Source organism: Telopea speciosissima, chromosome 4 (genome assembly GCF_018873765.1).
Source record: "Telopea speciosissima isolate NSW1024214 ecotype Mountain lineage chromosome 4, Tspe_v1, whole genome shotgun sequence".
Taxonomy (NCBI): Eukaryota; Viridiplantae; Streptophyta; class Magnoliopsida; order Proteales; family Proteaceae; genus Telopea; species Telopea speciosissima.
This window is the reverse complement of record NC_057919.1, coordinates 2,335,648-2,350,493: the sequence shown is the minus strand read 5'-3', so window position 1 is coordinate 2,350,493 and position 14,846 is coordinate 2,335,648. Positions and strand designations below refer to the sequence as shown.

The 14,846-nt window shown below is 44.2% G+C and overlaps 1 protein-coding gene across 1 annotated transcript; it reads right to left on the bottom strand.

The window, feature by feature from the left end:
* Window positions 1-2,041: 2,041 nt before the first annotated feature.
* LOC122658159 (mitochondrial inner membrane protease atp23-like) lies at window positions 2,042-4,743 on the bottom strand. The gene is made up of 5 exons (XM_043853065.1): window positions 4,567-4,743; window positions 4,259-4,427; window positions 3,374-3,497; window positions 3,115-3,202; window positions 2,042-2,258 (listed from the first exon to the last, which is right to left on the bottom strand). The coding sequence occupies exons 1-5, from the start codon at window positions 4,673-4,675 to the stop codon at window positions 2,131-2,133; spliced, it is 618 nt and encodes a 205-aa protein (XP_043709000.1). The 5' UTR covers window positions 4,676-4,743; the 3' UTR covers window positions 2,042-2,130.
* Window positions 4,744-14,846: the final 10,103 nt, after the last annotated feature.

Sequence of the window (14,846 nt, the reverse complement as noted above, 5' to 3'; positions counted from 1 at the left end):
GTTTTTTGAATTTTCGATTGATGCCTAAAGGATACATGGTGCTATTGGTCACACCAATATCAGTGTAACATATCGGTATCAGGCACGGCCGATATCATTATTGATTGGCCAATACAGCCAATCTGATACCAATGCCTAAAACTATTATTCTGTGCCCGCTCCTCCTCTCTTTCTTTGTTTGGAGAAGAAAAGGGTAATGGGCGTAGGGAGTATGGACTGCATCTTGATGCAATTAAGGATGTCATTCGAAAATCCGTATTAGATTTGCGTTCATATCCGTTTAGAAGAATCCAAATCCACCTGAAACTAATCGGTATAAATAGTTAAGATAATGTGATTCTTTGTGTCGTCTTTCCTTTTAAGTTACCTTAATGAATTTTGTTGTCTTATTTTTATAAGTTTATAAGTTAAGATAATGTGATTCTTTTTCTAGATTTTCTATTGGTTTTTATGTATTATTTTATGCAATGTGATACATGGAATCACATATCTATTAAAATAAATACAAGATAAAATATAAAAAAGATCGTACCCAGTGCACAAGGTTACCGCGTTTAGCAGAGTCTAGGGAGGGCCAGATGTACGAAGACCCTCCAAGGCTAAAATCAAAAGTGAAAAAACATAAGAAAATCAAAGACTAAAAAGAATAAAAGAAAGGGTAGTTGCTGAACTCTCAAGTCTCAACCCTAACCATCATCATAAAAATGATAAAAATGTCAACGGATAATCGAAAATTCATATTCGATCCGTGTTCATATCCATTTAGGAGAATCCATATTCAAAAAATCACTATCCAGAAGGCAGAAACTATCTGAATCCGTTTGAAAACCAATAGAAGATTATCTGAATTCATCCAAATATAATCGGATGTGAATATGATAATGCCACTATCCGACCAAATTCGATCCGCAACGGTATCCTAATTTTCTAAAGTTGGCATGCAAGGCTACTTGCAACATGAGAAAAGATTGTGGTGCTTGAACTGCATTCTATATTTATAATTGAGAATAGATTTCTTGAGCAAGCAGCATAATAGATGATAGGCCAATTCGGGGGGGTGGGGGTGGGGGTGGGGGGGGGAGAGAGAGAAAGACAAATTAATGAGATATCTCATTAATAAAAGAACGAGAATTTTTTTTTAGTGATGAAAAGGTGTAAAGGGAAAATGTTCCCAAGGCCAACGCCAAGGGAGGGGACATGCTAGAATATTCACTTTCTATCTCTCCTCACACGTCTCTTTCTATCACTCCTCACATGAAATAATCTCTCTGTCCTCTTATATGGAATGATTACACCACACTTCATTGATGTGCTCCTCTATTTATGGACAGTGAAATTGTCAAACAATACCCAATGAGATTGATTATGGATTAGAAAAGTTTAAAAACTCAAAATTTTTATGAACATGAAGCAAAATAACGAGATAAATTTGGTAAATAGTTGATTCAAGTATTGCACTTTTGTTATCTTACCATCAACGGTTTTACAAAAATTTGAAAACCTAATGGCAACTATGAATTGGTTTCACATACAAAATAAATATGATATTCTATTCCAATTGTTTCTAACTATGTTTATACTTACCATTTTCATGTATCAATAAATTGGTACTTTTTTTCTCCCTCATTAACAACATAATACTCTCCTTGAATTGGCTTGGACCCTTACAAGTTATAACTAGCAATCATATTTTTAAAGCTTAACATAATATCAATTGATTGTAATTTTCAAAATTTCATAATTTAATGAGACAGGATTGGTATTTTTTGTCTTCCTTTTCTAAGAGTTCAATTCTAAATTACCAAGATTTGAAAAACATCATTAGGGTAAAAGTTGTTTGTGGCCCAAGACAATCTACACTCTACATACACTATTCAAATAGGAGGCAACCATGTATTGTCTTCCTATAAATAGCACAAGAAAGAAAGAAACCCTATATTGAATTTAAACCCTAATGCACTATACCACATAACGAATCCCATGAGCCAATAATAAACCAAAAATAATCTCCATCTGTATAGGACCAAAAATAAGCCATTTCTGCCGCTGGGGGGGGGGGGGGTGGTTGGAGTTTGAAATGGAGATGAAGCTCAGCTTGGCAGTGATGAAAGACTAGCAACTACCATGTTGTCACGGTGCTCTATCAAAGGGCTTTGTATCATTGTAACAAACATCCCAGACAGCTTCCATGGCATCCTTTGCAGCTGCTTCCGGGCAGTATGGATTACCACTCAGTGACTTCATAACTCTTCTTCTTACTTCAGAAATCAAGATATAAGGACCATCAAGATATTGCAACTGTACAATTGGTCCAAAATCAATGTATCACAGATTCATTCAACAATTACAAAAGGGAAACAAAGATTCAACAGGAGACACTGAGCAATGAGAATGACATAAAGATAAGAAGCTTTTAGGTATTTGGGAAACCGTTGAACTAGTCCTATATCAACCGCAACTTGGTAGTTGTGGGTTTGAATCGGAAACAGCCTCTCCATGAAGCGGAGGTAAGGCTGTGTAAAGCACAACCAGTGTATGTGCCCCTCCCGACCCCGCAGTGGCAGGAGCCTAGTGCACAGGTGCGCCCTTATGTTGCAACGATGCTTCATATTTGGCGGGTTAATAAGCTTCAAGATTGCAGGCATACGTTTAATCTTATCTTAAAATGACAAGGATAAATTACCAAGAGAGAAAAACAAAGCACAAAGAGACTGATCATTACCAATCTATCTAACAATTAACAAGGTACCAGTTGATGGGGGGACTAAATGAATGGAACTTTGAAAGTATAATTCTGAAAGGAGTTATTTTGCAGGAAGTGAGGAAGAGACCCAGCTAATTCCTTAAGTGGGAAATTAACTCATTACACTGCATTCAACAATATCAAAGTTATTCTTATCTTTAAAATAGGTACATCTCTTACAGTGGTGGAGCCTTGGAGGATCTTTATTATTTTGATTAGGTCAGTGACAACACTTTAAATAAAAATTTACTACTTTAGACTATTGATTTTATTTTGGGTATCCCTTGGCCATCAAACATTCATGGAGATATATAAGAAAGATACAAAGGAACCACAGAGTAACATATGGTGCTCTACTAAGGATTAAAAACTTACTTGCTCGTGACCCCTTAATTTCATATAACCCCGCAGCAATTCACGTTTGTAGTGACAATCACCACTTAGATGGCCCGCACGAATCTGTAACAGGAGTGGAAAATAAAGGGGGAAGAAGAAAAAGAAACTCAGAGATTAAAAAACACAATTTATAGTAAAATATTGTTCATATAAAAAAGATAAATAATCAAATTTTAGTTTAAAATATTGTTCACATAAAAAAATAATAGTAATCATTATCATTTTGATATGTACCTCACTGCAAGCATGATGAGCACAATTTGCCCAGTCCAAGTTAGCAGCTCGACAATCGTCATATGCATGGATTAGTTCATGGATAACCACTTGATTTACCTCATCTTGGATGTTCATGTGGTTACTCAAAGAAAAACAAACACATTATCAGAGAGAGCGAGAGAAAGGAAAATAAGAATATGCTTTTATACTATATTGATCGATCATGAAAAGGAAAAAATGGGACCTTAATTTACTATTCATGAAACATAATAAGAATATTGATTTATACTACATTGATCAATTGTGGAAAAGGAAAAAAAGGTAATTCAGTTATCTGTTATCTGTCAAAAAATAACATAAAAAAAGGGGGCTGGGGACTTTAGTTAACAATTCAGGAAACGTAATTGTTCCTCTATAATCAGATGGGATCCTGAGGACCTAGGATGCCAACAGTCAACCACCAATATGGGGATACTGTCAGAGAAACCCCATTTGCAATGACAGTGACACGCCCTTTTAGTTTCTAAGGAACTCAGAATTTGTCAAATATTAATATTGATGGTGTTTTTACTTCATAATTTCTACTGGTGAGCAGTTCATGTCTGCTAGAAGCAATTATTAGGAGACCCCTATCCCCATTTCCCAGAGAAAAGTGTATGCTCCAATTCATCCGATGGATGGAAGTGTGAAACTCTGCAATGAGACTCAGACCACCTTGAGTGATTTATTCTACAAATCTCATCAGTCTACCACTGTTTATCTAATATTATCCTTTTCCATTTCAACTCAAACTTGAACACTTTATATATTTATTTTTTAATGCTTTATCCCAGTTTGAAGTCAGTGAGTTGATTGTGATGTTTCCACGCAATCAAATAAAATTTAAAAGAAAAAAATAGTCACATAAGAGAAAATTTAAGATCATAATGAGAAATATATGAGGCCATTACTCCTTCACCACGGACATAACCACCACTGATCTGCTTATCACAGTGAACAGCCTTGATGAACTTATCCCCAAGAATGCATCCAGTCTTCTCCAGATGCTCTTTCAGAAATTTTACCGTTGGAGCTGTAAACTCAACAAATAAGCAGTCCATCAATAATCCCTGGCTGGAAAACCATGTAAAAGGTCTTAGAACATTAAAATTCTCAAGCCCAAAACAATGAGAAAGAGAATATTTGTTTATTTATCATTTGTCTTTTAATACTTCGGAGGCTTCTTTGGATCATGTCCTCGCATTCTTCCACCTTTCGTCCGCCGTTTTCAAATAATGAGGAGCTTCTTGAAGCAGTTCCCGTGACAGGCTCTTCTGCCATTCCTGTTCTTATGACTCAGGTGGGCAGGTGGATACTGCACTGTTCCCTTGTATGATAATCTGGTTCTGTAGCTACCCTTTTAAAAAGAGGATTAGCATATTTTTTCCTTCATATATCAAACACATAATGCAACACTGTAACAGAAACATAATATAGCAAAGGGTGTTCTCTGCTTAAGCAGCGCTAAAAAGAGTAAAACGGGTTTCCTGAAATACCTCTCTGCAACTTAAACTGAAACTTGAAAAAGGAATTCCAATGCTTCCAAAACCAAGAATAAGTCACGTGCTGAAAATTGATGGGCAAACTGTTAATTAGCAGATGGAGAAGATCAGATTATCATACAAACAAAAGCAGAGAGAGAGAGAGAGAGAGAGAGAGCAGAATTAATCTATATGAAATAGTCATCACTAGGAAAATTAGTACAATATTTGTAGGGAAAATAATAACAAAATTAATCTTTTGAAGTTTAAGGAAGTGAGTATTCTTAAAGTACATGATATGGCACAGCAGACTATTTCTTTCAAACAATAATCGTGTATTCTTAATGTACATGATATGGCACAGCAGGCTATTTCTTTCAAACAATAATTGTGCATATAAATCATATATCATTCTATTAGTACATCAACACAATAACCTGAGGTCTGCATCAATTGTGATGTGCAATCAGCAAACCAGTGCATGTTAGAATTCACTGACTTGTCAATCAGTACAGAAATCAGAAAATCAGAATTCACTGACTTCTGAGAGTGCTTATGGGACAACAAGAGTGTAACAACCAGGAGTAAATTTTTCTGCAAAAAATTGAGAACCTCACATTCATTCATCTAGATGGTAAAAAGGACATCTGTACCTCATTATCTAAACTCCTAAAGTAAGCAAACTAAATGATAATAGAAGTGAAATGAAGAAAACGTATAAGTTCTACATTCCAGATCCAGATCTTGGATAGAACAAGGCATGCTATTTGCCACATAAACAAACACATTAAAGAAAAAAATTGTAAAACAGGGGGACGAGGGGGGGGGGGGGGGGACCCAAATGCAACAGTATATCTCCGTCAATTGATCACTTTCTTGAGAATCACAGAAAAGAAAGAGAAGAAAGCAAAGAACCACCAATCAGTAGCTATTTAAATCAAAACGAAGAAACCAAAAAATAGTAGAAAAAAAGGAAAGAAGTGAAGAGAAAATCAGAAACAGATAATTAGAAGCGGATATGTTCTTCTTCTAATGGAAGCAGTCAAGTCATCAGTCATGGACTATGGAGTTTCAGAGTCTCATGTATTAAGATGTTTCCACTTCTGTTCATGTCCTCTCCTCGCCTGGACTCCAGTCTTAAAACTCTTAAATAATGTTTGTTTAACGTTTTATAACGATGAACTAACCTTGTATTCGGTTGAAAGAGGGATAACCCTCCTCCCAGTCTCCCACTGTTGCGTGTGAAAATCTCCGATGCTTGGTTCGCCCACGGATGAGCCTGCAAAGACCAAGTGATGAGCACAAGAGAGCCGGTGTGGCTCCGGCCTAGGACTCTCCGATGCTAAAGTTAGATCACCAGTGCAACAGCGTAACTGCTAGTAAAAGTGAGATGATGAATGGTGCTCCATACCTGGGTATTTATAGAGTGAGGATGAGATGAGGCGGTTGGGAGAGTCCTAGTATGGTAGGAGTCCTTCTTTTGGAAGGCTCTCTCGCGTAGAGCGGAGTGGAGAGCTATTTTCGGGGTCGGACTCTTATTAAGGTAAGAGTCCATGTAAATTGTGATTTCGTATTGCGCTGGGATCGTGGCTCGATCCTTATCCCGTGATTCTCGGGATGTGCTGACATGGCCCCGCGATCCCCGGTGGGGTGCTATGGTAGCCTCTGTGGAGGAGGGCTCGGCCTAGGAGGTCGGCCTGGTAGGTCGGTCTTGGCAGTCACCTCGGCCTGGGAGGTCGGTTTGAGAGGTCGGCCGGGAGGTCGGTCTCGCTCATCCACTCACCTAGGATGTCCTGTATGCTCGGTCAGGAGTTTATGACTGACTTGTGTGAGCTCGGCCTCGGCTTCGCCTCAGTGCTCGGCCTCGGCTTCGGCTTCAGTGCTCGGTCTCGGCCTCGGCTTCAGTGCTCGGCCTCGGCCTCGGTCTCAGTGCTCGGCCTCGGCCCCGGCTGACTTGTGCGAGCTCGGCCTCGGCCTCGGCTTCAGTGCTCGGCCTCGGCTTCAATGCTCGGCCTCGGCTTCAGTGCTCGGCCTCGGCTTCAGTGTTTGATCTCGGCCTCGGCTTCAATGCTCGGCCTCGGCTTCGGTCTCAGTGCTCGGCCACGGCCCCGGCTGACTTGTGCGAGCTCGGCCTCGACCTCGGCTTCAGTGTTCGATCTCGGCCTCGGCTTCAATGCTCGGCCTCGGCCTCGGATTCAGTTCCAGTACGTTTACGTGGTAGCTTTTGGTTGGTTGGGGGATTTTATGACACATCACAGGCCCCCCCACTCATCAAGGCTCGGGTCGTCCTTAATGAGTGTCATCTTTCGGTCCGCTTAACGGTTCTGTTCTGAGGCTAAGTCCGAGCTCTTTTCCTTTGGCGATTTGACGTTGTACTGTCTATCAGTTGGGGTGTCTGTGCCACAGTACTCGGCGTAATGATGATGCTCGGGATTTTGAACCGTCTTTTGATTTGGATCGTTGAATCACGCTGAACTCTTCCTCTTCTTTTTTTTTTCTTTTTGGTATGTACAGGGCCGAGCTGCCTCTCTATGTACTGTGCCGAGCAGTCGGCTCTTTAATCAATGAAAATTTCTTTTCTCAAACTTTATCTAACTGTTTTAGCTCGGCAATTTTAGCCTTCTTTTCCTTGTGTATGTTGTTCCATTTGATGTTGTGGCCGAGCAGCCTCCATAGTTGAGCGTAATGCCTTAGCTTAGTTTTAGACTTTGTTCAGCTCGGCCATGGGGAGAGTTTGCTCTTGTTGGTTCAGACGTCGGCCAGTCTTTGTGGGCTGGTCTTATGACTTGATTGCCGATCTATGAGGGTCGGTCTTTGAGGTCGGCCAGGTCTATGAGGACCGGTCTTACGACTTGGTTGCCGACCTATGAGGGTCGGTCTTAGAGGTCGGCCAGGTCTATGAGGACCGGTCTTACGACTTGGTTGTCGGCCTATGAGGGTCGGTCTTTGAAGTCGGCCAGGTCTATGAGGATCGGTCTTACGACTTGGTTGCCGGCCTATGAGGGTCGGTCTTTGAGGTCGGCCAGGTCTATGAGGACCGGTCTTACGACTTGGTTGTCGACGACTTGGTTACCTTTCACCCTATGAGGGTCGGTCTTTGAGGTCGGCCAGGTCTATGAGGACCGGTCTTACGACTTGGTTGCCGATGACTTGGTTGTCGTCCATCCTTTGAGTGTCGGTCTTTGAGGTCGGCCAGGTCTATGAGGACCGGTCTTACGACTTGGTTACCGATGACTTGGTTGTTGTCCGTCCTATGAGTGTGGTCTTTAAGGTCGGCCAGGTCTATGAGGACCGGTCTTACGACTTGGTTGCCGATGACTTGGTTGTTGTCCGTCCTATGAGTGTCGGTCTTTAAGGTCAGCCAGGTCTATGAGGATCGGTCTTACGACTTGGTCCGCCCGACGTGTTGCAAGTGCGCTAAGTAAGTGGAGAAAAGACTTTATTTCATTGAATCAAGAATGTCGAGGCCGAAGCCGAATACATAAATGCTTGTCATGAGTCACGAAGCAGAATACTTAACAAAATTACTCAAAAAATTTCTTCAAATTTTCTCGAGTTCCAAGGCCCTACCGTCTTTGTTGGGTCTTCGTCACTAAGGGAGAATGGGATGAGGTCTTCCACGGGCCTTCTGCGCCTTTTGGTGAGGTCATCCAGCTAGTCTTCAGGGAGGTGCTCAACGCACATAGCCATTCCTCGGACATTTTCTTTGTTTTGCTTTACAAAGGTGGCGTAGCACTCTTGAGCTCTCTTTTTATCACCTCGGATTTCTCCGATGCCGTTCTCTGTGGGGAATTTCATCTTCAAGTGTATTGGCGAGATGATAGCTTGGAGGGCGGTGACCGATGGGCGACCAAGTATGGCGTTGAAGGCCACCACCGACCGTACCACCATGAACTTGACTTGGATCGTCGCTTGGTATGGAGCTTGCCCGAACGTGACCAGGAGGTCTATCGACCCCTTGATCGTGGCGGCGGCCCTCGAGAATCCATGGAGTGAGGTGGCTTCTGGTTTGAGCGCCTCATCCCCGAAGCCGAACTGTCGATACACGTCCAGCGACATAAGATCCACGGATGCTCCTGTATCGATCAATACCCGTTGAATGGGTCTCCTCGCTATTTCTACCTGTACCACCAAAGCATCATCGTGAGGTAAACTTATACCTTCGAGGTCGGCCTCAGAGAAGGAGATCGTCGCCTTCGGCCTTTTGCTCGGCATCTCCGCCACTCCGACGAATCGTGCATTCGCCTTGGCTTTTCGGGTGGATTCATGTCCGGGCCCTCCGAGGATGGTGTATATGGGAGCTCCTTTCTCATTGCTCGGCCCGGATCCGTCATCCTTCTTTTCGGCTCAGACCTTGTCCGTTTCACGCTCGGTCCTCCGGCTCTCAGACCTCGGCTCGGGCTTCCTTTGATCGTGGTCTTCGGGTCATCGACTTCCATGTTCTTCTCGGCTCCCCTTGATGTATCGCTTCAAGTGCCCGGCTACGATCAGCTCTTCGATTTCTCGTTTGGGTAGCACTCCTCGATGTCGTGGCCTTCGTCCTTGTGGAATAGGCAGTACTTGTTAGGGTTTCGGGATGACCCAGCTTGCATCGGTCGAGGTCTGCGTATGTACCCGTCGTCTTGAATTTGCATCAAAATTTCCTTCCGCGACCTGTTTAAGGGAGTGTACTCGGGACTCTGAGCTCGGTCTGAGCTCTCGGCCCCGCGATCAGTCTTGGTCCGCTTTTCATCCCTTCGGTCATCGGTCGCTGACCTTTTATTCTCTCCCTCGTTTTCATTCCCCTTACGTGCTTGGAGAACGTCTTCCATGTTCGCAAACTCGTTACACCTGTTGAGGAGCTCGGCCATACTTTTGGTCGGCTTTCGAGCCAAGTCCTTGATCAGGTCTTCATGTGTAAGTCCATTGCTCATTGCGGTGTGAGCTGTGGCCTCATCCAGGTCTCTAACATCCAAGGATTCTTTATTGAATCGGGAGACGTACGATCGGATCGACTCGTTCAACCTCTGTTTCACGCTGAGGAGGTTCACCGTCGTCTTCTTATGCTTCATGCTACTTTGGAAACGCGTGACGAAGGCTCGGTAAAGTTGGGCAAAGCTTGTAATAGAGTTCGGCGGTAGCCATGAGAACCAAGAAGTTGCCGCACCCTTTAAGGACGAGGGGAAAGCTGGGCAAGAAACAATCTCAGTCCCGCCGTACATGGTCATCATTGCGTTGAAGTAGTTGATGTGGTCGGTCGGGTCGGTAGTCCCATCATACCGGTCAAAGGGAGGTGGTTTGAATCCTACTGGAAGCGATGCGGTCATGATCTCAGGCGGATAGGGGTGACGCCCGAGCAGTGAGTAGGCATCCGGAGTTGCTTGTTTCTTAAGCCCTTCAACTTGCTCGGTCAGCTCCCTTAGCTTTTTCTCCATTTCAGACTCTGGAGCTCGGCCATTTTGTTCCTCAGCTCGGATGGGGTCTTGCAATTTTTCCTGCTGAAGTAGGGCGTTATGGTCGGCCAGCTCATCCTGATGAGGTCGGCCAACCTGATCCTCTCGCTCGTGTTGACGAGGCCGACCATTATGGTCGGCTCGGCCAACATCACTTCTCCTAGTGCGCCCGTCATCTCTGTGGTCAGACTCATGTGGGCTCCTTTGTCCATCTCTCTGGCGAAGTGGGCTTCGTCGCCGAGGGCTATGGCGAGAATCCTCTTCTTCCCTTGTAGCGCGTCGCACTCGGGGCTCTTCACGTCGGTCTTGGTGTCTCCTCTGTCCTTCATCGTCACCAAGTCGTCCAGAAAAGATCAATCTCCGCGTAGCTGACCCTACTGGCTCGATGGCCTCTGCGGCCCTCGGGCTTCGACGATGTCCTCGATCATCTCGCCGATTACTCCGTGGAGGTGGAGTTCTTCGGCCTCGGGGATGGGATGACGCGGCTCGGCTAAGCTCGGCCCTCTGTCGATCACAGTGCTGTCGTGGATCTTCTATTTCACGTGTAGGTGCCCGCGGGGGCACGACCGGTGGCTGACCCATTAGCCCGCCCTGAGCCATCTGGGTCATGAAGGTGCGCAACATCTCGTTAGTTTGAAGCATCTGCAATTGTAAATCCATGACCTGTCGATTATTCGTCGGCCCTTCAGGATCCAAACTCTCTGGCAAAAGTGGTGGCGGCGACAAGTTCAACCCATTCGGCTCGGCCTGAGTTTGGTCTACCGCCGTCGTGTCCAGTACACTTTCCCCATTGCCCCCGTTCACTGGTGGAGTGGGATTGACAGCGGTACCAGCATTGCGCGAAGCACCTCCCCCTCGTGGGGGTCTTCCTGCCGCCCCTTGCCGCGACGTCTCCGGGGGTGGCGATTGTCTCGCCTGCCTATTAGGTTGCAAGTCATCTCCTCGAGAGGTTGAGCCATGTTGACCTGATCTCGTGTGCACCATTGTTGCTGCTCTTGAGGTTGGTAGAAACGACAACGACTTGCTGATGTCGTTCCCACAGACGGCGCCAAATCTGTTGCGTGTGAAAATCTCCGATGCTTGGTTCGCCCACGGATGAGCCTGCAAAGACCAAGTGATGAGCACAAGAGAGCCGGTGTGGCTCCGGCCTAGGACTCTCCGATGCTAAAGTTAGATCACCAGTGCAACAGCGTAACTGCTAGTAAAAGTGAGATGATGAATGGTGCTCCATACCTGGGTATTTATAGAGTGAGGATGAGATGAGGCGGTTGGGAGAGTCCTAGTATGGTAGGAGTCCTTCTTTTGGAAGGCTCTCTCGCGTAGAGCGGAGTGGAGAGCTATTTTCGGGGTCGGACTCTTATTAAGGTAAGAGTCCATGTAAATTGTGATTTCGTATTGCGCTGGGATCGTGGCTCGATCCTTATCCCGTGATTCTCGGGATGTGCTGACGTGGCCCCGCGATCCCCGGTGGGGCGCTATGGTAGCCTCTGTGGAGGAGGGCTCGGCCTAGGAGGTCGGCCTGGTAGGTCGGTCTTGGCAGTCACCTCGGCCTGGGAGGTCGGTTTGAGAGGTCGGCCTGGGAGGTCGGCCTGTTAGGTCGGTCTCGGCAGTCAGCTCAGCCTAGGATGTCCTGTGTATGCTCGGTCAGGAGTTTATGACTGACTTGTGTGAGCTCGGCCTTAGCCCCAGCTGACTTGTGTGAGCTCGGCCTCGGCTTCGGCTTCAGTGCTCGGCCTCGGCCTCGGTCTCAGTGCTCGGCCTCGGCCTCGGCTTCAATGCTCGGCCTCGGCTTCGGTCTCAGTGCTCGGCCTCGGCCCCGGCTGACTTGTGCGAGCTCGGCCTCGGCCTCGGCTTCAGTGTTCGATCTAGGCCTCGGCCTCGGATTCAGTTCCAGTACGTTTACGTGGTAGCTTTTGGTTGGTTGGGGGATTTTATGACACATCACCCACCACGGCTGATGACAACGCGCGAGTGGCCGCAGTTGGGAACGACGATGCTATCAGGGGTGAGAATTGAGAAGTTCTCCTTCGTGAGTGGTTTCGAGCAAACAAATCCGTCAGGTTCTGATTTCTGAAGACCGGTGGAGCCCGCCACACTTTAGGGGGTTAGGGGTGGCAAACGGTCGGTTTGGCCCGGGTCGAGATGAATCAGTTTCGGTTTGAGAATGAGTTGGATCAAAACCAGACCGTTAATAAACTAGATTGCAGTTTTTGTCTGTTACGATTTCGGTGTATTTTGATTTTTCATTATCGAGTTAATACTAATTTAGATCAGTTTTTTTTTCCTTTTTTTAGCTTGAACCACAATGAAAACTTACATTCATAACTTGTAGTGAGGAAATATTGATAAAAACACTTTAATTCACCTTCCTTGAATAATTAAACAAACAAAAACAGGAAAATTTATTTGAAAATAATAAATTGTAAAGAAAAGATAATTAATATTTAAATTAATGGATAAATAGAGTTTTTAATGAAAGAATTATTTATCATTATAAGGGGAAGCTAACTAATATTGAAATCAATGAATAAACAAGTCAATGACAAGATAACTAATATTGAAATCACAAAATGAACACTAATATCGAATTATTCATTTGATGATCTAACTCTTTTGTATGGTGAATAAGGAGAGCAATGGAAACATTGTTACAAATCAATTTTCCTATTCATAACCTCATAAATTTTTTTTTTTATAAGAACTTAGATTAATTGTTGATGTATGATCAACGCAAGGTGTCAAGATTACAAAGGCTTAACAACCAAGGAGTGGATAAGGGTCAAATTGTCTCACATGCATAGGACAATGCCTTCTTGGTCAAGGAGTCAACGATGCAATTAATCTCTCTAGAAATACAAATAAAGGAGCAATCCCTGAAACAAGTCGATAGAGCTCTTATGTCTCGGATGGTTCTAATCAAATCCAAAGGAGGGGTTGTGGTATTGACACGGAGCAGAGAAGCTAGTTATTTTGCAATAAGTTTTGACTACCACATTGTCGAGTGCTTCAAAAACACAGTGGAGAAGCTAGTTCTTAATCTCATACTCTTTGTTTGTAACAATTCTTCTGACAACCATAAATATTTTCATTAATTTTTAAAGAAAAATTTACTTGGACACCCTCTTTACTATGGCCATTTTGCTTACGAATACCAACGTTTGAAACAATTACTTAACACCCCACGAAACCTCACAGTGTTAGTTTGCTGTTAGCGGTTGATTGGAAGTGTCCATTTTACCCTTATAACCATTTGTATTGAAACTTGTCAAGTATAAATTACACATTTGCCCTTTACATGTTTTACCTTTGAAAAACCCCCAATCGAGGATATTGCCGTCGTCGGAGAAGAAGCAACCATAGGTCTTCGTGTAGGAGAAGGGAGACCGTTCGAGGGACGGAGGTCGGTGAGTTTTCTGCACCTTAGGCCTGTAGCCTGCAACTCTCTCTCTCTCTCACTCTCTCTCTGTCGCTCTCGCGTTCTCCCTCATCTATCCGTCTTCGTTTGTTGAACCTACTGCCAAGAGCTGTGGTGCGCATCTCTCGTTGTCCCTCATCTATCCCTCTTCGTTTCTTCTTTTTCTTCACATCCGTCCTAGCTCTTTGAGCTCCCTGAAGCTTTCCCTGCTATCCTCTGTTTCCAGCGATACCTGTAACTAGTCAATTCTGACTTGAACTCCGACCTTCCTTTAACAGTTCATCCTGAGATTTTGGGCTTAGGAAATCCTTCCATTGGCAACCCTAAACCCTATGTTTTCAACTCCTAAATCCTTTTCTGGTTGGGAGATCAAGGCTTGCAACTTGAACTGAATCTGCCCCTTCCGCCATTATCAATCTCAGCAGCTTTATTTCACTTATAGTTGGTTGTGGGACCTGAAGTTGATTGCATCCAGTAGGGTTTGGAATCTCGATCTACCACCTCAAATTTCTGGGGCTCCGGTTGGGGCTCGAGCTGAAGCGGAGGCTGGGGTTGGAGTAGAATCTGAGATGGAGGTTTCAGTTTCAGCACCTGGTAAAGAGAAGAGAGAGGAGCCAGTTCCACCCACCTATCTTTGGGAATGCCACTTTCATAGAAATTGTGCAATTCCTTTCATATTGTTCTTTAGTGTTTCTGTTTCACCCACCTATCTTTTGTTGTTGATCTTTGTTTTGCCGGAGGAGACAGGAAGGATGTCTCCTAGGGAAATCAGGAGTGCTTGGCGGAAACTAGGTTTGTGATGGATTTATGTGGGAAGTTCCACATAGTGTGTGGCTTTTTGGCTGTATGGTGAGTCTTGCTATTCAGTAGAGAACCAAATTTGTCTGCAGATACGTCTGTAGTCTTAATGGATATCGATTCTCGAACACCCCAAAAACCGTGGAGTTATAGGAGGAAGAAGGGGGAGAAGGGGTAAATATGTCACTTCACTACACCTTAGGGGGTAGTTTAAGTATTTAAAAAATATTTAACCCATGCTAACGGTGATTGACTAACAACCAGGGCTACTTGAAAGAAATGATAAATAGGAGATATTCATGTAATTGTTTCAAATATTAGAGAGA

Bases quoted from the DNA above. Each gene is read 5' to 3' on its own strand.
- LOC122658159 (XM_043853065.1), bottom strand. From the start codon at position 4,675: ATGGCAGAAGAGCCTGTCACGGGAACTGCTTCAAGAAGCTCCTCATTA. The intron at 3,498-4,258 runs GTGACTATTTTT...TTTTTCTTTGAG, and splicing joins GATCTTAAATTTTCTCTTAT to TAACCACATGAACATCCAAG. The intron at 3,203-3,373 runs GTACATATCAAA...CTCCTGTTACAG, and splicing joins CTCATCATGCTTGCAGTGAG to ATTCGTGCGGGCCATCTAAG.